General features: G+C 45.2%; 2 protein-coding genes and 1 pseudogene across 3 annotated transcripts; 1 reads left to right on the forward strand and 2 right to left on the reverse strand.

The window, feature by feature from the left end:
* Positions 1 to 122: 122 nt before the first annotated feature.
* tsen15 (TSEN15 tRNA splicing endonuclease subunit) lies at positions 123 to 1848 on the reverse strand. The gene is made up of 4 exons (XM_083659326.1): positions 1686 to 1848; positions 1513 to 1594; positions 843 to 978; positions 123 to 749 (listed from the first exon to the last, which is right to left on the reverse strand). Exons 1-4 carry the CDS (start codon positions 1740 to 1742, stop codon positions 578 to 580), a joined length of 447 nt encoding a protein of 148 aa, XP_083515452.1. The 5' UTR covers positions 1743 to 1848; the 3' UTR covers positions 123 to 577.
* A 43-nt stretch (positions 1849 to 1891) lies between these two features.
* On the forward strand, positions 1892 to 9658 carry LOC310796757 (procollagen galactosyltransferase 2-like; annotated as a pseudogene). Its single transcript has 13 exons — positions 1892 to 1895; positions 2500 to 2689; positions 3471 to 3581; positions 3796 to 3913; positions 4288 to 4422; positions 5276 to 5480; positions 5652 to 5771; positions 6573 to 6646; positions 6772 to 6878; positions 7218 to 7350; positions 7535 to 7662; positions 8700 to 8906; positions 9416 to 9658. The product of its transcript is annotated as a procollagen galactosyltransferase 2-like (transcript).
* A 4431-nt stretch (positions 9659 to 14089) lies between these two features.
* Positions 14090 to 16949, reverse strand: LOC310797391 (Krueppel-like factor 13). Its single transcript, XM_083659759.1, has 2 exons — positions 16286 to 16949; positions 14090 to 14802 (listed from the first exon to the last, which is right to left on the reverse strand). The coding sequence occupies exons 1-2, from the start codon at positions 16779 to 16781 to the stop codon at positions 14546 to 14548; spliced, it is 753 nt and encodes a 250-aa protein (XP_083515885.1). The 5' UTR covers positions 16782 to 16949; the 3' UTR covers positions 14090 to 14545.
* Positions 16950 to 20204: the final 3255 nt, after the last annotated feature.

Below are 20204 nucleotides of genomic sequence, written 5' to 3' on the forward strand. Positions count from 1 at the left end.
ATAAAAAGTGTTTTCAGGAAGTTATCCTAACAGCTGAGACTGTGTTGCTTTAATGAGAGCAGCCAGCATGACACCTGCCAGATGAATCATTTAACCATACAACATATACATATTGATTTTGTTTGAAATAAATACTGTGCAGCTGCATTCAACAAAGGCCATTCATCAGCACGTTATGATATAATAAAAAAACAAAATCACTCCGGGGTGCCGTACCACAACATGCTGGCTTACTGCAATGTGGGTTAGGCTCCTCCAGCTGCCACACTTTCTATTATTAACAGGCAGGACTTCAGTGGTTTGTGGTAGCCTGTGGTTTCTTATTCACTTTGTCTCCCTGTATCACCCTGAGAGCCACATGCATACATTGCGGTGTCATTGGGTATAGTATCTACAGTGACTAATGCACAGGTCCATTTTCACCAGTTCAACCATTTTGTCAGTCCAGTTAGTGTCTTCTTCCCAGACCCCAGTCCCTCAGGTACAGCGGCTGCCTGGGCAGGGGGGGGGCGGCATCCCACACATCATGGCTCTCCTATGGTTGGTGGTTTTCTCCCGCGGGCCAGCTGCCGTTCGGTCAGTGTTGCTGGCGTCTCTTGCGGTGCTGCCGGCGTCCCTGATCCTGGACGGGCCCCGCGGGAGGGTCGGGTGTCACCAACCCGTCAGTCATCCTCTGGTAGACCAGGGTGGAATCGGACGCCACGGCGCACAGCAGCACGGGAGAGCCTCTGTCCAACACACTTCGTATACTACAGATGGGAAAGGAGGAGGATGATGATGGAAGAGGAACATATATTTTATGGTAAACGATGACAAGTGAATTTGATCCAGTGTGTCGTCACCTTCCGTGGTTCAGGGAGCGATGGACGGGCAGGGGGAGAACCGTGTGGAGGGGGGCGCCCTCCTTCTCCCTCCCCTCCAGCAGCACCACCTGCAGCTCAGCACTCTTGACGCTGGACACCTCCTTCCACTGACGCACTGCAATGCACAGAGGAGCGTGAGCGTAGTCCACTTTTCTCACTTGGCCTTGTCTAGATCTCAGCTGCTATTGGATACTATTGACTTCTTCTTGGCTATTTAAAAAACATCAAAAGATGTTTTTTTCCTCATCCACCTTCATGTATCCCCCCCCCCTCCCCCCGCAGCACTACAAACAAGTGATAAGATTGCACCTATGCATAGCATGTAATGATCTTCAAATGACTGTGCATCGGTTAGTCAAAAGGGTAAAGTACATATAACAGATAATAGCTAAAAACCTTCCAGAGTGTTACTTTGACATTTGGAAAGACATGAAACTGAGCTGTATTCCAAAATGCTATAGCCATTCGGATGTTAATCATTCAATATCTTTAAACTATAGCCTACTACAGCAATCCAATCTGTAGTTAAGTGTTGTAATTTTGTCAATTTAGTACTTCTGTTGTCCTTTTAAAAAGTATTGGTGATTTTGTTCTGTCAGGTACTTTGGAAAATGTAGATGTCACTTTGTTCACAAGGTGGATATCTCACCCTCTGCGAGGTCCATGTACACCAGGAAGGCTGCATGCACCTGGCCGCTGTCCTGCACATCCAGACTCATCATGTGCTGATACTAACAGGAGGAGAGGAGAGCAGAGCACGGGTTACTGCGATGGTTACTGCAGTCACTGTATCATCATGGACGGGCTTTAGCACTCACTCACCATCGGGTGCTGCAAGATCCAGTTGGGAGCCGAAGGTTTCTCTGACGCTTCACACATTTCCACAACTAAACTGCTGTAACTAACTATAACTAAAGAAATGCTAAGTAATGTAAGGCTAACGTCAGGGCATTCTATGTGTGTGTGTGTGTGTGTGTGTGTGTGTGTGTGTGTGTCAGACCAGTTTCAGACAGTCGCGCTTGCGCTTCATGGGTTTGACGACATGCTACAATTTAAGTCGTCCGGGTGGAAAATGTGGTTAGGAAAATGTGACCGTTGTTGAAATCATTGCTTCCTGGGACTACTAGCCTACCTGGGAAGCAGTACAGGAATTGATTCGCTTATTCCACTTATTTCAGTCCACGTGGTCTGCTATATCGATGGTTAGTTAGAGAGAATGGGATATCTCCTTAGTGGAGAAGCCTACAGAAATGAAATAAAAATTAATATAGCTATAGGCTAGTAACAGACAGTCTCTATTGAAGAATTAATGCGTAATAAATAAGATATTTCATTATCTTGATTAATTAAACTAATGTTAATTCGCCAATATGCATATAACCAAAATTTTTGGGTTGTACGCATCTACCTCACCTGTCCTGTCCTGACCTCATCTGGCCACATCACTCACTGAAGAAGATGTCACATGCCTCCAGCTCTCGCTCGCTCACCACCACCCCCTCCCTCTCTCTCTTTCTCTCTCCTCTCTTCCCACTCTCGCACCGGGCGCGAGGCTGAAGGGAGACAGACAAAGGTGTCACCCTGGAAATAATGTCTTTTGGATTAGTGGGATTCGCATTGTTTCTTGTGATTGCAGCCGGGAGAGTCCTGCACACCTGCACAGAGGAATTGTCCATTGATCCGCAGCCACCGACGCACCGCGAGTCCTCCCTGCTGAAGCCCAAAGTACTCATCACCATCCTCGCACGCAATGCACAGCACAGCCTCCCCTACTTCTTGGGATGCATTGACAGACTGGACTATCCAAAGGACCGCATTTCCATCTGGTAAGAGGATACTGAGGCTGATGATTCGCAAAATGTATTTGTCTATCTATCACATCCGGTAGCCCAGTGGTTCTCAACATCGGTCTACCAGGGGTCCTTGAGGGGTTCCAGGGGGTCCCTAGCAAATTGATGAATTGTTCAACTTCACTATTATTTACTGATCATAGCTTCTCTGTTATCTACCTACATGGAATTCAGTCATGGAATTCTGGATAAAATCATATCGAACAATAACAATATTGTCAGATTTGGTTCGATCAAATGGGGGGTCTGTGGCCCTAATGTGGACTGAATTAGGGTCCTTGATATGAAAAAGGCTGAGAATCGCTGGATATAGGACAACAATGTTTCAAAAGATGCACTGATTTTCCATAAAATTATAGCAATTTTTTATATTGACCCAGAAAGTGATTGAGGAAAAACTTGAAGTAAATGTCGCCAACATAAGCAAGCTTGTTAATAACTAAGGTGTAACAATTACAATGGCAACAAGACAAACACAAGTAGTAGCCACTTTGACGGCACTTAAAATGTCATTCTTGTCATTCTGCATCGCCAGTTCGCCATTCATTAGCAAACAGGATGGATGATGGCCTGAATTCAACCTCTTCTCATTCAAGTGAGAAAGTAAACATACATGAGTGAGAGAGAGAGAGAGAGAGATGGAGAGAGAAAGAAAGAACAGATAGAAGGGGATAATGTGGAGAGTGGATGCACTCTGAAAGGAAAAGACAGTGGTGAAGTAGATAGTTGAGTAATGCTCCTTGACCTCTGACCTCAGGGCAGCGTGTGACCACAGTGTGGACAACAGCACAGCCGTGCTGCAGGAGTGGCTCCGAGGCGTGCAGCACCTGTACCACTCTGTGGAGTGGAGACCCACGCTGCAACCAAGGTGAACTGCCTGTATTGCAAACCCCTCACTGTCCACTTCAAACCTGTACCCAATACCAGGATTAATCCTATATCCTGGTATTGTCAAGCCACAAATTCTATGGCTCTTAAAACATCCTCTTCATTAGACTCAATATAAAGAGGTCACTGAATTAGAGATAAGACTGATAGCACCTCTCTGTCTGTCTGTCTGTCTGTCTGTCTGTCTCCTTCAGCTCTTATGCAGATGAGCAAGGTCCGAAGCACTGGCCCAAGTCTCGGTTCATCCAGGTGATGAAGTTAAAGCAAGCGGCACTCAGAGCTGCCAGGCAACTGTGGGCTGACTACATACTGGTGAGACACTATAAGGACCTGCTTATTGCTTCATCATCCACTATCACAGTATCTGCTATATCACTCTATGCCAGTGATTCTCAACCCTTCTCATAGTTAGTCCATCTACATTCTCAAATTGCGTTAAATTCTTGTGGTGTTTAGTTTATCAATTCATTAGTTTGCTGGGGACCCCCATGGAACCCTCCCTGGTGGTTCCCAGAGCCCAGGTTGAGAATCACCGCTATGTCCCACCAGACACGTGTCACTCTGTCAGAGTTGAGATCTGCTGGGATGAAGGTCTCTCTGCTTCAGAGTGAGTGATCAGGGAAAAGTGATCGTCACTTTGGAGAAAACGCTGCGGTGTTGATGTTTCTGTCGTCTGTGTCCCTCAGTTTGTGGACTGTGACAACATGCTGACAAACCGCTGGGTGCTCACAGACATGATGGCGGAGAATCTCACCCTTGTGGCTCCCATGTTGGAATCAAGAGTCCTCTACTCCAACTTCTGGTGTGGCATGACTGCTCAGGTACAAACTCCTGCATGACTGCTCAGGTACAAACTCCTGCATGACTGCTCAGGTACAAACTCCTGCATGACTGCTCAGGTACAAACTCCTGCAGACTAGAAAAAAGACATGCTGGGAAACGTACAGTACTTTGTGTGTGCACTGTTTACTTTTTAAATAACGACTGTTATATTGTTTACATTGTTTACTAATTACACAAATTATTTTACTTTATAATCAGTATTGCACTACATACCTGTTTTCCCACAACTATTTAAGATACCACTATTTAAGTTGTCTACCAATATTTTTGTAATTTATTTTGTCTTTAGGTCAAATACTTTTATATTATTCATAAATCATAATACATCGCTTCTTTGCATTAAAGACTTTTCCCACAACTATTTAAGATACCACTATTTAAGTTGTCTACCAATATTTTTATTTATTTTGTCTTTAGGTAAAATACTTTTATATTATTCATAAATCATAATACATCGCTTCTTTGCATTAAATACCTTATAATTACTATGTAATTACTAAGCAAATACGTGTTTTTGTTTTACCACAAACTATGCCCACTTCTTACTTACTACCCTTTACTTTTTTTTATGTATATTAGGCTATAGTAATATTGACTTATTTCACTTCTTATGTAAAGTTGAGTAAGCTCTGAGAAAGCTCTTCTAAGAATTTCATTACAGGTAAATGATGTTGCATTGTTATCAGTATATGACAATATACTTGAAACTGGACACAATGCTCAAAACTAATGACAGAAACAAAAAACTATGGCGATGCATTATGAAAAATACCATCAACTGGGAATTTGTGAACCTCATAAATCCTCCTGGGTCTTTGAACACGCATATAGGGCTATTACCGACGCACTCCAGAATATATCCCCATCCGCAAGTGGAAGCGTCGGGGCTGCTTCCCCGTCCCCATGGTGCACTCCACCATCCTGCTGGACCTGAGACGGACCTCCAGCCAGGCGCTGGCCTTCTACCCCCCACACCCCGACTACCCCCACCACCTCGACGACATCATGGTCTTCGCTTTCTCTGCACAGCAGGCAGGTCAGACCGCACACGTCGACGACTGATTTGATTTAAAGCGATATATAGCGCATGAGAATCAGATTCATGTCTATTTGGTCTATAGAGATGTCTTCAAGTAAAAAGGAAAATACTGAAAGGATTTAGGCATTTAGATGTGATTGATGTTCTTGTCCCACATGCACACTGCAGAGGTACAGATGTACGTGTGCAACAGGGAGCATTATGGATATTTGCCACTGCCGCTCAACCTGGATCAGACCCTGGAGGAAGAAGAGGAGAGTTTTACCCACACCTTGACAGAGGCGCTGAGTAAGCACTTGCTAACAACTACATGGCTCTCTACCTACCTCTCTCTCATCTTTTGGTCCGCCCCTTTCTTCTTTTTTTCTTTTAACCTCCCCAGCCCGCCCCCTCCATTTCCCCCCAATTGTACTTGGCCAATTCCCCCCTGCTGCCCCAGTCATTGCTCCACCCCTTCTGACCATTCGGGGGAGAGTTGGAAGCATGTGCTAGTCTACAGTAGAGTAGCACATGCTTCCTCCGATACATGTGCCACTTCTTTTCACATGACAGCGAGCCGTTTCACTGGCAGGACATAGCACGTGGGAGGATGCATGCTCTTCCCCCCAGTTCCCACTCCCCCCAAAGAGGCACCCTGACCGACCAGAGGAGGCACTAGTGCAGTGACCCCGGACACATACCCTTAATCCGGCTTCCCACCCGTAGACACGGCCAATGGTGCCTGTGTGGACGCCCGACCAAGCCGGAGGTTCTCGAACCTGCGACCCTCGTGCTGGTAGGCAGGCAATCTACCACTGCACTACCCGGACGTCCTCGGCTTGTCGATGTGAGGACATTTGGTGTTTTTCACTCTCACGGCCCCGTCAGATTTCTCACTCCGCTGTTAGAACCCACCGCCTCTCTTCTCTCTCGCTTCCCCTCTCTTTGAAATGTCCCACAGCGGCTAGACGTCGAAGGGCAATAAGGAATTCCCTCAGAAGCAAAGAATGCTGCTGCTTACCAAGACGCTGCTACGAAATGTCAAGATTGAAGATTGACCATATTTCATCTGAAATGACTCCGTGTGAAAGTGTTACATTTGCTTTCCAGTTGACTACGCCATGGAGCCTTCACAGTATGTGCGCCACACGCCCAGACAACTAGGGAAGATGGGTTTCGACGAGGTACAGATACGTTTGCAAGAGCCAAATATATGTCTTCCATTCTGGAAGTGAAGGAATGTGGTTTAGGTGAATTGGATTTGAGCAGTTGGACAGTAGAAAAACATTTGACTCTCCTCCACTTCTAGATCTTTCTGATCAATCTGAAGCGCCGCCCGGACCGGCGGGACAGGATGTTGAGCAGCCTGGCTGTCCTGGGCTTCAACACCACTCTGACCGAGGCGGTGGATGGCAAGTACGACATCACAGTTCTCATGAAGCTCCTTTTTACATGATGAAATGCATGAAAATAGGATTAAATGAGTTATTAATAGCCCATATTAGGAAATACACAATTAGAATGGAAAATGTTGCCCTTAAATTGGATTCTAGTGCCTATAGTGGTGGAATTCAACAAAATCAGCATGCGTGTTTAGCATTTTGGCTTTATTGATAGAGACACAGGAGAGGAGATCTAGGCAATTCAAAAACCATCTTTTCACATGTTCATTCAGTACACAGTACACCTGCCATGAACCATATGGTGCCAGTTTGAATGCTGACTGTGATTATAAGTACTTGTGGTTGTTCACAGAGCCTTGAACTCTTCCCAGCTGCAAGCGATGGGTATAGATATGTTGCCTGGGTACAAAGACCCGTATTCAGACCGCGTGCTGACCAGAGGGGAGATCGGCTGCTTTCTCAGTCACTACAACATCTGGAAACAGGTGCAGTTTCTCAGTCACTACAACATCTGGAAACAGATGCAGTTTTGAACAGAAGAAATGAATTCACCTTTTGAATGCAATGCTGATTCAAGGTGTACTGTAGCACTGTGCACTCACTGTGCAGCAATATGGAGAGGTTTAGCTGGACACGGTGGGGCAGCCTGTAGTGTGTGTCGCCCCCTAGGTGGTGAAGCAGGAACTGCAGCAGGTGCTGGTGCTGGAGGACGATGTGAGGTTTGAGCCCAGGTTTCGCAGCAGGCTGACGGCCATCATGGACGATGTGAAGAGAGCGGAGCTCCACTGGCATCTCATGTGGGTCCTGTTTTTAGCTTTCTTTTCATTCCTCACTGATTCAGTCCCTTACCTATTCACCTTCTCTTTCAATAATACCATAGTACCTGGCCTCAGACTTATTTCACCCATCAGCAACTTCAAAACCCTCATTATATTTTATTTTATAGTACACATCTTAACTGGGCAATACTGATTCAATACTGCAATACAGTCTTTTGTGCAATAATCCAATGTGCAATGACACCACAATACTTGATGTGCAGTTTACTATCTGCAATTTACTTTTTGCACTTTACTACCAACTATTCACACTGCTGTATTACTATTTTGTACATATCTTTCACATTTCATACTCTCTTATAGTATTTGATCAACTAGGCATCTCGCGTGCTACACACACTTGATTCCTAGGCTCGCGCGCTGTGTGGGCTCGCCCGCCCTGCTGCTCACCGCTGTGCGGGCTCACCTGCTCTTATAACATCATTGCCGCTGTGCGGGCTCACCTGCTCTTATGACATCACTGATGATGTCACAATGCCTATAACATAATCAATGATGTCACAATGCACAATTGCTCAAGTGACATCACTGGTGACATCACTTATGACATAATCAGTGATTTATGACATCACTGATGACATCAGTGGGACAGAAATGGAAACAGAGAAGAGAGAACAAACATTGCCCACAATAGATAGATAGATAGATAGATTAGATAGATAGATAGATAGATAGATAGATTGATAGATAGATAGATAGATAGATAGATAGATAGATAGATAGATAGATAGATAGATAGATAGATAGATAGATAGATAGATAGATAGATAGATACTCTAGATAGATAGATAATCATGTCCATATTTTACAATTTCTTTTTCTTTTTACATATTTTATTTATGTGTATGTGAACAACTGTAGCATTGTATAATTTCCCCTCTGGGATCATTGAAGTGTTTCAGATTCTGATTCTGAAGCCTCACTAAAAACACGCCACTTTGTGTCTACTCATCTATGTATCTCTCTGTCTCATTCTCATTCTCATTCTCACACAGTTACGTTGGCCGTAAGCGACTGCAGGTGAAGGAGCCGGAGCGCTGGGTGAAGGGAGTCAGGAACCTGGTGCACCCAGACTACTCCTACTGGACCCTGGGTTACGTCTTGTCCCTGCAGGGGGCCAGGAAGCTCCTGGAGGCCGAGCCCCTGAGCAAGATGCTGCCTGTTGATGAGTTCCTACCCGTCATGTTCAATAAGCACCCAAAGTGAGTCAAACGGGCAGAAAGCGGCATTTTTGGCAAACATACCTAATTTCCACGTCCTTAACAGCAATGAATTAAGATTCAAGATTCAGTTTAATGGCCACAGTAATTAGTTCACAAACGTGGAATTTGACTTAGTGCAAGTACACAGCACATCAAAAGTAGAAGACGCGGCAATACAGAAAAACAATCTCAAATTGCAAAGTCATTTAAAGTGACAGGGGGGGGGGGGTGGAGGGGTAGGATAGTGTCTGTTATTGAGCCGGTTGTGTGAGTGATTACGTCCTGATTTGTGGGGCCTTTCAGGTCTCGTTGAAGAGGCGGATGGCAGTTGGGAAGAAACTGTCCCTGTGTCGAGAGGTTCTGGTACTGCCAGACACCAGTCTTCTAAGGGAGGGCCTTGAAGAGTTTATGACCTGGGTGGGAGGGATCGGCCATGATTTTCCGAGAACTACAATATTAGGTTGTTTTGCGGTCTGCTTTCTGACACATCACACTCTCGCTCCCTTCAGCGACCAGTACATGCACTATTTTGAGCGGAGGGAGCTGAGAGCGTTTTCAGCGGAGCCGCTGCTGCTCTTCCCGACCCACTACACCGGCGAGCCCGGCTACTTCAGCGACACGGAGACCTCCAGCATCTGGGACGACGAGGGCGTGGCCACAGACTGGGACAGAGGCGGGGCCAAACGCCGCCGCAAGCAGGACGGCGAGGGAGCCGAGGCCCGACCCGTGAGCACGCGTCCTGCCCAGGGTGAGGTGCTGCCGCTGTCGGCCAGCGGCAACAGAGACGAACTCTGAGCCCGTGCTGATGTCATACCACACATCAGGACTACCGCGTACTGATACTAGAGTCCAAGTCCAGGCCGAGTAAAGAGCAGGGCCAAAGGTCACTGTACTACTACCATCTTAGGTTGCTCAAAGCTTCACTTTTGTCTTTCAATAGCCCAATTTCCAACTGGTGTCATGGTGGGAAATGCATTGAACAAGTTATTTTACAATATCTCAAGTTATTAGCTCTTTGAATAAATCTTTCTGCTGGTGGCATTTCATTGAGGCGACACATTTTTTCTTAGCTCATCCATTCTCTATGCTCTATATATAGCCTACTCTATTATACAACGGTTAGTTCCGGTGTCGGTGCAGAAATGGCTCGCCTTCAATATCTGCTCAGGTAGGCATTTGATTGGCTGTACGTCGGGCACATGGTGGGATTAACGTGGGCAAAATGGCTGACAGCTTTAGATTAGCTAACAAGCTAATGCTAAGCTACTGATGTTATCAGACATGATAGACATAAAAAATATGAATCTGGGTTAGGGTTAGACCCTGTTGTGGAGCCCGAGCCGAGCACTTCCGGTCGGGCGAGCAGATTCTGCAGGGCGAGCAGAATCCGTACCTACACCGGCCAAGCAATTTGATCGGACAAGAGGCATTCCATGAGTGCCGTTAATACTGTATAACAGCACGGGACGCTTCACTCTATGTATATCACTCCGCTTCACAGGTATTCTAATGCGTGTTCTTAATTATAAATGGTAAGCTGAAATCGTCTGTGCTAACCTAAAAGTAGCTAGCTTGCAGTTTACCTGTTGCTTGGCAAAAACAAACAAACATTTGTTGTCTCAAATTACTTAAAAGAAATACTATTATTACTTGATGAATAGCTTTTACAACTGTTCTATAAAAGCAATATCACACTCGAGGTCGTGCTGTTGTTACTGTAGGTCAGCACGGCCTTGTGCCTGTGACCGAATCACAGCCGTGCGGATAGTGCAACACAACTGCAAAATGAAGGAAAAACAAAGTCCCACAAAGCAACATCAACTTAAGGATTTTTATTATTTTTTAAGCACTGGTATTTTCATATCAAGCAAACAATGGAACCATTTAATATGAATAGTGTTCCATATCACAAAAAATGATGAGTTATGAAAAGAATAATTAAACCACACAAATGGTACGTTGTAATAAATTAAAAAGCATAACAAAAGAAAGGAGACATGCTTGTACTTCGGTGTTGCACAGGAAATATTGAAATTCCAACGCTCAAAATGTAATACACCTGAGAATATAAATATCAAAACAGCATGTTTTGCAGCAAGTATTAATTCTTTTCCACAGTTCCTCCTATTGACCTTAACTAAAGCTTTGATAAGATCTTAAAAAATTACATTAATGTAAAAATTAGGCATCAATTTAAAAACATTTGTCTCTGTACAATGTGCATATCTTGAGTTAGTGTGGTGAGAAGAGAAACGCTGGCGTTGTTTCTCCAGAACGAGGCAGCGTGGCAAAATGGAAGTCAAATTGGATCGTGCTCGTTTTGTCATTTAAGCCACATTTTGTGATGATATAATGAACAGATATTTTTGGACTGAGGTCTTTCAATCTACGCCTGGAGTGAAGTGACAGCCTACAGGTATCTTTGTGTCGTGTGAATATCACGCCTCAAGTCACCGTCCCACTTAAGAGTGAGTCATTGTCAAAGACACGGACCAGAACATTTCCCTTAGTTTAGTTTTTCCCACAGCGCTGGGCCAGCTGGGGTCAGGGCCTGTAAGTCAAGACACTCACTCGTCATGTACGTCTAGTGGGAAAAGGGGCCGTAGCCCGGGTAGGATGGTGGTAGAGTTGATATTTGAGGGGTGGGTAGGTGCAGTGGCTAGGGGGGATATGGGTAGCGGGGGAGGGGCAAGGAAAAAGGGGCAATAGCTAGGAGGCTGTGGGTGGTGGAAGTGTGGTGCCCTAACGCTGAATGGCCACACCACTTGCGCTTGTTTTTAAAGAGGCTGTTACTACAAGACTCATCCAGTAGGTGAATTTACTCTACTAACCCAAGACTTTACTGACCTCTGTATTGACAAAAGGAGCTCATTGTGGGATAGAAAGGGAATTGTGCCGCTACACAAGTAGTAGAGATGCAGCATGTAGGACCAAATAAAGCCACAGAAAGGAGTGTGGGTATATAACCAGGGGTGTAGTGGAGGGTTTAACCACCTCTTTGAAGTGAGGCCGATAGCTTACGCGCCTATTTTCAGATCAACTGTATCCAATCAATGAGGGGAAACAAGGTGGGTAAACAACTCGCCTTGGATAGTTTACCCACTTGTATTTATCACTACACCCCTGTATATAACGGACCATCTACAGTTAAGTACAGTCAAACTTGGTGTGGAGCAAATGCTGGACTAACAGTGTAGGTACAGCTGGATGAGACAAAATCTTAAAGAAGGGCTGGAGGGATTTTCTATGGACACCACAAAATCACTGAGGTAAGTTATGTGCGATACTATAGCTTTGATAAAGTGACCCGGAAAGAGTCTGCGTGAGGAAACATTTTCATTTGAAAACAAGTATATACTGTGTGTTCATTTGAAGCTGTACAGTCCGTGCGTTCAAGGCCGCTGCCAGCAGCAGCCGAAAGCCGGCAAACAGGTCGAACCTTTGAGGAAATGTGTACAAATTCCAAAGCATTACGGTCAAGTCCGCGAGGACATTCCCCAATAAATGAACAGTGATCAACAATGCAGTGAACTGATATGAAGATGAGGCGATCTGGTGGTTTGAACATAGAAAAGAGGAAGACCGTGACCGTCATGCCCTTCATTCTTACTTTGTTTGAAACAACTTTAACAGATCTGAGCACCAAATGAAGTGAAGCTCTGTCTGGGAAAAAAAAATGGACTAGCATGACAAGAGATGGCCTGAATGATGAAAAGCTGAGCCAATGGACAAAAAAATCCCCAAACAAAAACCCAATCCAAATTAAAATAATACCTACCCAGATCTATTATCACGCTTCCTAAACCATAAATCACTTGGACAAAGGCAGTTTTACAAACCATTGGTTAATGACAGCACATGATCAAAGTTCCACAGTGCTCGCTCGGAGGTTAACAGTGCAAGCCATCACACTAGTAAGCCAAGTAGATTTTAAAACACCTGTAAGAAAGAAAAAAAAAAGTGCCATATTGCATATGAGTTTCTGTAATGAGCCCACAAAAGGGGCATAATTATTATACCTGTAAAATGATCAACTGTAAACATGGTGCAAAGTAGTTGTGACAGTTTAAGGCTTTCTGAGTTTCCTGAAGAGTTGCTCACTGAGATAAAGGAATCGTGTGTCCATTAGCTGGACAGCGTGGAAACAGTAAAAATGTCAACCTCTCTATAAACAGACCTGGACATTGTATGCACTTAAATGGGTTTTAGATGTCTAAATTACTTGAGGTTTAGCTTGCATGCATTTTTCGAGTGGCAATTTCCAAAATACATCAAATTGTGGAATTAGTGTGGCAAGATGTCACTGGAAATATTTCAACATGGTACCGATTTGCTCACATGTAGACTGCAAGCAAAAAAAAAAAAAAAAAAAGTTTGGCATACTACATGGGAGTTACTTTTCGAAATAGGAGCAACCATGTGCAACTTGCCACTGTGAGAATCAGACAAAGTATTTCAACAACTCTTAAAATGTTTTGAAATACTGTTTCTCCCTTTGCGTGGATCATCAACATCTTACGTAGGATTCTCATTCACCTGGTGCTGAAACTCAAAGGAATGTGGACAGCGAGCTTGGGAGCGCTTTTACTTTGAAGGTGCCCTCATGCATGGCAGGTAAAAATCAAGCTCACCTCATGGGCGCCTTTTTCTCCAAAATAGGTTGATACCATCGCATACACACCTTGTCCAGTTCTGTCTCTAACAAAAAAGTAAATAAAGAAACACATACACACCAACACTCACAGGCAATGCCATCCTACCAAAGCGTATACTGTTACCCCTAATATAAGGACTACAATACATCACATGTATTACTTCCGCTGCTAGTAGCATTAAGGTTTTTCTACATTAAAAGCTTAAAGCTTATATACATTTGCATCAGTATTAGACATAATACTACTGTGTATTATGTGTCAGCGTTTCAGGGATGATAGCTGATCTAGACTTAAGTATGGCGTGCAAACTGCTCTTCTATACTGAAGTTTGATCCACGTTTCAGTAACAAACATTTGATCTGCATTTTAATCAATGAGTTCATATTTACGACAGACTCAATGATCGATGTTACCAATTCAATTCAATGGGGGGGAAAGACAAAAGGAATGTGCCACAGCTAAAACTTAGGATATGGAATCAGCAAAGCTAAAAAGGCGAAAAAGCTTCTAATCGTTCTCTGCCTCGCTATCTAACATCACAAAATTGTGCTAATCAGAGAAGTAAAGGGCACTGAAGGAGCACAAAAACACCTCTACAAAATAACCACAAGGGGAAGGAAGAAAAAAAGATTTGGCTGATGATGATGAATGGGCACTTTACAGAAAAAGTGAGAATCCCTGCTGCAATTTGTGAGTGTTTTCAGTTGTCGTTTGAGAAAATGAAGTTGTACTAAGTTAGCGGATAGTGGTCACTTAATTCATCTGTGCGGATGGAGGCGAGGCTACTTCTCCCTCACCTCCAGGTCTTTGTGTATTCGCTTGTGTGGATGTGTATGTATTGTGCACGTATGTGAACACAGCACAACAATGTTATGTCCTAGCCAGTGGATCTGATTGTAGCTGGTTATCTTCGAACCCCCTCCCTGTGACCGTCTGAGCTGCTGCTGCTGCAGACCCCAGGATCCAGGAAGCCCCCGCCCGACTCTACTGGCAGGAGGCACTGCCCTGTCCCGGGGGAGAGGAGGAGGCCATGCCCTTGTTGCGCCCCAACATGGAGGGCTGGAAGTCGGGATGACGGCGGGCGTGCTTGATCAGGTGGTCGCTGCGCATGAAGCGCTTATCGCACAGCGGGCAGAGGAAGCGCTTCTCCCCTGTGTGGGTGCGGGTGTGGCGAGCAAGCTCATCGGACCGGGCAAACTTCTTCTCACAGTCGGGCCAGGTGCAGGGGAAAGGCCTCTCGCCTGTGGAGGCAGAATAAAGTTGTCACCACATGAAAAATGTACTAACATCATATATGATGACTGGGTTTACACTATTACTTTAATTACAGCTAATAAAGTGACATGGAAGCATGCAACTGATTTGCTTGATGTTGAAAATAATGTTAGCATCCAATTGAGTGAATGGCCTAGATAGCCTTGACCTAGTAGGCTACATCATCAGTGACGCTGTTTCTATGCATTTATAGAGTAAACTTCAGTTATAACTTTACCTCATTATGAAAGCTAAGATAATGACACAAACCCACTCTACTCTTGATTGCATGGCACTACTTTTGGTGGTCTGACCTTGACAACTTTTCATGCTCTTCATATGTGACAAAGAAAGCACGGAAAGCAGGATAGGCTATAGGATTTAGATACTGTTTAATCTATTGCATGTCATAACTGGAGTCAAGCCAAGAAAATGCTCAGAGCCACATTCAAGATCACAAAGCCAGACCACGTTTTTCTAGCAGCAGTCGTGAGTGCTAACTGCACTGTGGGCGTTTCTTCACGCAGTTTCCTGTCCTTAATCCGTTCGCGCCTGCTCAATGACCCGTCCATGAACACACCCACTCCCCCTGAACCATTCATTTTCATAAACCCACGAGCATTTTCAGCTTAGTAACGTTATGACTACTATGAGATGTTACCATTTTCAACTAAACCTATACTCACACCGCGGCCTACGTGGCTGAGAGGTGATGACATGGGGGTCATATGCGAGGTGAGGTGCAACAAAGTATCCAGCAATGAAACAACACAACAAAAATGTAACGAAAATGCTAGCTAGCACGCGTCCAATCTGACCACAATGCATATGACTTTTTCTGTTCTACAACGAATGGCTACAACACACATTTCGGAGCATAAAGTCGACACTCTACCCGGCCTCAGCCTCGTGCTAGTGGGAAATGCAACAGCTCGTGCCCCTATCTTGTCAATAGATCATATAGTAGAAAAAGGAAGCCGAGAAAAGGCCAAAATACCAGGCGCTAATACGCATATTAGTAGCCGCCCGGGGATAGGCTACATGTCCGATAATGAACCTCTCCACGTTGCGTATACGGTTTCGTCTTACGTTCATTTCATATGCAAATCCGGTCTAGAGGAAGACCTTCGTCACCGGTTTTTACGGTCCAGCCCAGTTCTTTTGTTAGTTTACTTCTTTGTCGGGAGCAGCACTCTGTAGGGGAGTTTTTACCCCTTTGTTTGGCAGAGTTATTGTACTAACTCGCGGGTAAATAGGAAAATGCACCCACCCACACAGCTGCTGGCTGGTAACCCCAAACGAGTAGCCTACAACACTTGACTTAACACACATTATGTTTTATCTGATCTGGTAAGTTAGCTAGGGGGGCTACCTTGATGTTCTGGAGAGAAAAAAAATACAAGAACAAAGACTCATATCTGCACACGTCTAAATTAGACTAATAATACCAACAAATTGTGGGTTGCTTACCTGTGTGGGTCCTAATGTGCGCCTTCAGGTGGGACGATTTGCCATAAACTCTGTCGCATCCGTCGAAAGTGCACTGATGTCGCTTCACTGGGGACCTCGGGGCCCCTCCTCCATACTGTCCCGGGACCGGTGTGGCGGAGGGGGTCATGGTAGGGGTAACCGTGGAGTCAGACAACGTGGTGTAGCCGCTCTCCCCGCACGAGGACGAGTTGCTGCTCTCCGAGTAGGCCGACATGGGGCGGAACTTGCTGCCGTGGAGGTCGGTGAGGATCCCGGCCACCGCCACCATGCTGGCCCCGTGCTCCAGCCGCAGCGTCTCCCGCACCTCCCTGTCCTCGCTCGACCCGTCGGGCTCCCCGGGGAGCAGCAGGCCGCGGGCCGAGGTCGACCGGCTGGTGGGGGCACAGACCGGGGTGGGTCTGTGCAGGACGGGGCCGCTGGAGATCGACACCAGGCACTCGGCAGCGAAATAATCAGAGTAGGCAGACGTCGACATCGTTTTCTGCCTCGCTGTAGACTGGGGGTGCTAGTTTACTTTGAAAAAAGAAAACGATAAATCCGCCTTGTGTAAGTCGCCAGGAGGGGCTAGTTGGATCTCGACCTCGTTTCCTCCCCCCTTCTTTTTCTCCCTCTATCAAACTCAACGAACCAACAGTTTCCAGCTAATCCCTGTTACCTCCATAAAGCGTGTCGATTACTTGTAAATCCCGAGTTATATCAAATAAAGGCACAAATAAGAATTTATATTTGCCTCCAGCCCGAGATCGAGATGCGTGCTTCTTTCTCACCGGTTCATTGTGTCTGACTAGACTCAAAGCCGGTCAAACCTACGCCCCCCGGTCCGGACTCATGGTGCGTTCAGGTCCTGTCAGAAATAACCCTCTTCACCGTTTCGTTGACTTTGGCTGGCCATGATAATTGCGCCCAGGCTTTTTTAATGCACGAATCAGACATTGATAAACTGTATAACCTCGCGTCACCAGGCTCCTCTGTCAAAGGATAAGACATAAACTAATGAAGAGATGCATTCAAGTTAATGTTTACAGCAGCACATGTCAACCACAAACGATACGTCCATCAAGTTGTACCCTATCATTGTGTTAAACAAAACACTAGGAATCCCATAGTATTTATGACCTGGGAGGCGAAGTCTCTATTTTCGTATAGAAAGATCGTTTCTACCATTTGTCCCATGTGCCTTGAATGCAGCGTCAGAGCAACACGCAGTGACATGACGTTGCGGACTGACGTACAGCACGGGCGTGGACCACGGCGGCGGTGCATCGTGGAAAGTCGGTGGCCAGCCCAGCTTGGTAATGATGGGGGAAGGAGGGGTTAGCTAATTTAGTTGTGGCAGTTGGCGGAGGCAGAAGGAGCCTGAATGACCCGAATGAGTTGAGAGCATTGCACATTTTCGTTCAGAAATGTTTTGTGAATGGCCGCCAGTGACAAAGACTATACATTTCCAAATGTAGGCTAGGCCTATCTATAGCCTGTCTATAGCCCAGTGAGACAGACACAGATGTATTATGTTTATTTACCCCTCAACTGTTTTCTTTGTTCTCAGAGAAGTTTGTGAATCAACTTTCACAAGATTATAATATAATAATCCGTTATATAAAAGGTTCTGCGATTTTGGTCATCTTACACTCAATTGTGATGTCACTGATGATGTCATATACATTGTGACATCATCACTGATGTCAGACATTGTGACATCATCAGTGACATCGTCTATGACATCATCAGTGATGTCACTCGAGCAATTGTGGTTTTTGGTTACACTTGGGAATTGTGACATCATCACTGATGATGTCACAATGTCTATGACATCATCAGTGATGTCACTCGGGCAATTGTGATGTCATCATGTCTATGACATCATCAGTGATGTCACTCGAGCACTTGATGTCATCAGTGATGGTAAGTGGGCTCTGTCTGCGATTTTCGTCCGCAATCTCGAGCAATTGGGATGTCACTGATGATGTCACAATGTCTGGTCACTCGAGCAATTGTGATGTCATCAGTGAGTAATGTCATCAGTGATGCGAAGATGAGCCATTGTGCACTGCGCATGCCAAAAGAGCAGGCGAGGCTGCGCAGCAGCCGATCTGCGGGCGAGGCCGTGCAGCGGGCGAGCCTAGGAATCGAGTGCGAAATTTTTTAGTAAGTGGGCTCTGTCTGTCTGCGATTTTGGTCACGTTTTTGGTTTCACATTGTGAGAATTGTGATGATTTTACATTATTTGTGATGATTTTGGTCAGGCGGGCGAGCCTGCGCAGCGGCGGGGCGAGCCTAGGAATCCGCGCTCAATTTCTGGTTTTGTATAATAGCCATCCTTACAGAAACCTTTCTGATGTCTCAGACAGCCACAGACTGGATATCATGCTGCTGCACTGTTTTATTATAACACGCAATCTATCAGCTTTCAAACTGTGAGTTTCTGCAATAAACTGCATTTCCTATCCATATGTGGCTCATGTCTTTTCTTTTGGACTCGGACCCCGTCCCAGTCAGGGAGTAGGCTATTAGAAAAGCTCCTTTTTTGTGGGGCCCAGTGTTGTGTCAAGTGATTGGCCCAGTGTATGTTTGTAGCTCCAGCTTGGAAGGTATTTCCTGATTGGATGCTGTGAGCGGTGTGGGTCACTGTGGAAGTGCACGCACAAGCATGGTCATTCACTGGCTGTGAACAGTGCTTGGTTTTCATCTCACTTCCATGTGGAGGCTTGAAGGCGGCCGGAGCTGCAGTAACTCGGGCTGCGATGGCCATGTCCTTGTTATTGCTCAATGGTCCACATTTTATGCTAATTCTTCTCCTTCTGCGTGGTAAGTTTTCTGTGCCTTTATTGTTATTCATTCGTTAATGACATTTTCCATTTAAAGCAGAATTGACTTAACTAAGTGGAATTTTAACATGAATGAATGTTCAGGATGAATGAAAAAGTTCCAACAGGTCTTTAAAAAGTATTTTCTCCCAGTAGGCTATGATTCATTTACAATTTTGAGATTTTTTTAAAATTTTGTTTGAGCTTTTTACTTGTGTTTCCATGTAGCAGGCGATTGCTTTCAGATGGAACATAACCTCTGTGATTCAAGTTGTGCTGGTGAGAATTTACAGTTTATTGTTATGCACATCAAAGTTGCTGCATGCTCAGAGATAGAAACTATTGTCCTTGCATGCAGGAGAGAAAGTGATTTCTATACAGTTAACAGACAGGAATTGCCTCACAGAGACATTCATGATTTTCTTATCCTATTCTTAATTCTCTCTTGCGTCATGACTGTAGGCTTTCCCACCTCTGACCTGTCCTACCAGAGAGGGGTGAGGTACTCCTACAGGTACAGCACCACGGTTACCACCACCCTCCACGGCTCTACCTCAGGCAGGAATGGACTGGCCCTGGACTGTGTGGTTGATATCGAAGTGATTTCCAAGTGCCATCTAATGATGCAGGTCAGTGATGGGACCTTTTTTTAATGTCCTTATGAAAAGGGATGCTTAAAGTACTGCAACAAGTTTATGATGTGTTATCTGTGTTTGCCCAACAGATGAGGAATCCACAGATAAAGCGTCTTTCCTCTCAGAAGGAACACTCTGTGCAGCGCTTAAAGAGTTTGAGGTAATGCTGGAATAAAGCAAGCAAATTATCCGTTAGCCATTATCTGTTATTTTGTGTGCATGTTTGTGTGTGTGTGTGTGTGTGTGTGTTTTTTAATCTGTTTTCAGTCTACAGTGTTAGTCCAAAATCGCTTTGGAATGCTACACTAGTGTTTTCCCTCTGAATGTGATACTGGGTTCAGTTGTCTCTCTTGTCTGGGTTCCTGGCTCTCGGGGGGGGGGCTCATCTGCTGTTTTTGTTGCCCAGGGAGTCACTGGAGAGAGCGCGCCTCAAGTTCTCCCTGCAGGGGGGAAAGGTCG

Source organism: Poromitra crassiceps, assembly GCF_964638095.1.
Source record: "Poromitra crassiceps genome assembly, chromosome: 23".
Lineage (NCBI taxonomy): Eukaryota > Metazoa > Chordata > Actinopteri > Beryciformes > Melamphaidae > Poromitra > Poromitra crassiceps.

Excerpts from the sequence above, each read along its gene's own strand:
- tsen15 (XM_083659326.1), bottom strand. The coding sequence starts at position 1,742 with ATGTGTGAAGCGTCAGAGAAACCTTCGGCTCCCAACTGGATCTTGCAG. Across the intron at positions 979-1,512 it reads GTACATGGACCTCGCAGAGG|TGCGTCAGTGGAAGGAGGTG; the intron begins GTGAGATATCCA and ends TGTGCATTGCAG. Across the intron at positions 750-842 it reads CGCTCCCTGAACCACGGAAG|TATACGAAGTGTGTTGGACA; the intron begins GTGACGACACAC and ends TCCCATCTGTAG.
- LOC310797391 (XM_083659759.1), bottom strand. The coding sequence starts at position 16,781 with ATGTCGACGTCTGCCTACTCTGATTATTTCGCTGCCGAGTGCCTGGTG. Across the intron at positions 14,803-16,285 it reads GCACATTAGGACCCACACAG|GCGAGAGGCCTTTCCCCTGC; the intron begins GTAAGCAACCCA and ends CTGCCTCCACAG.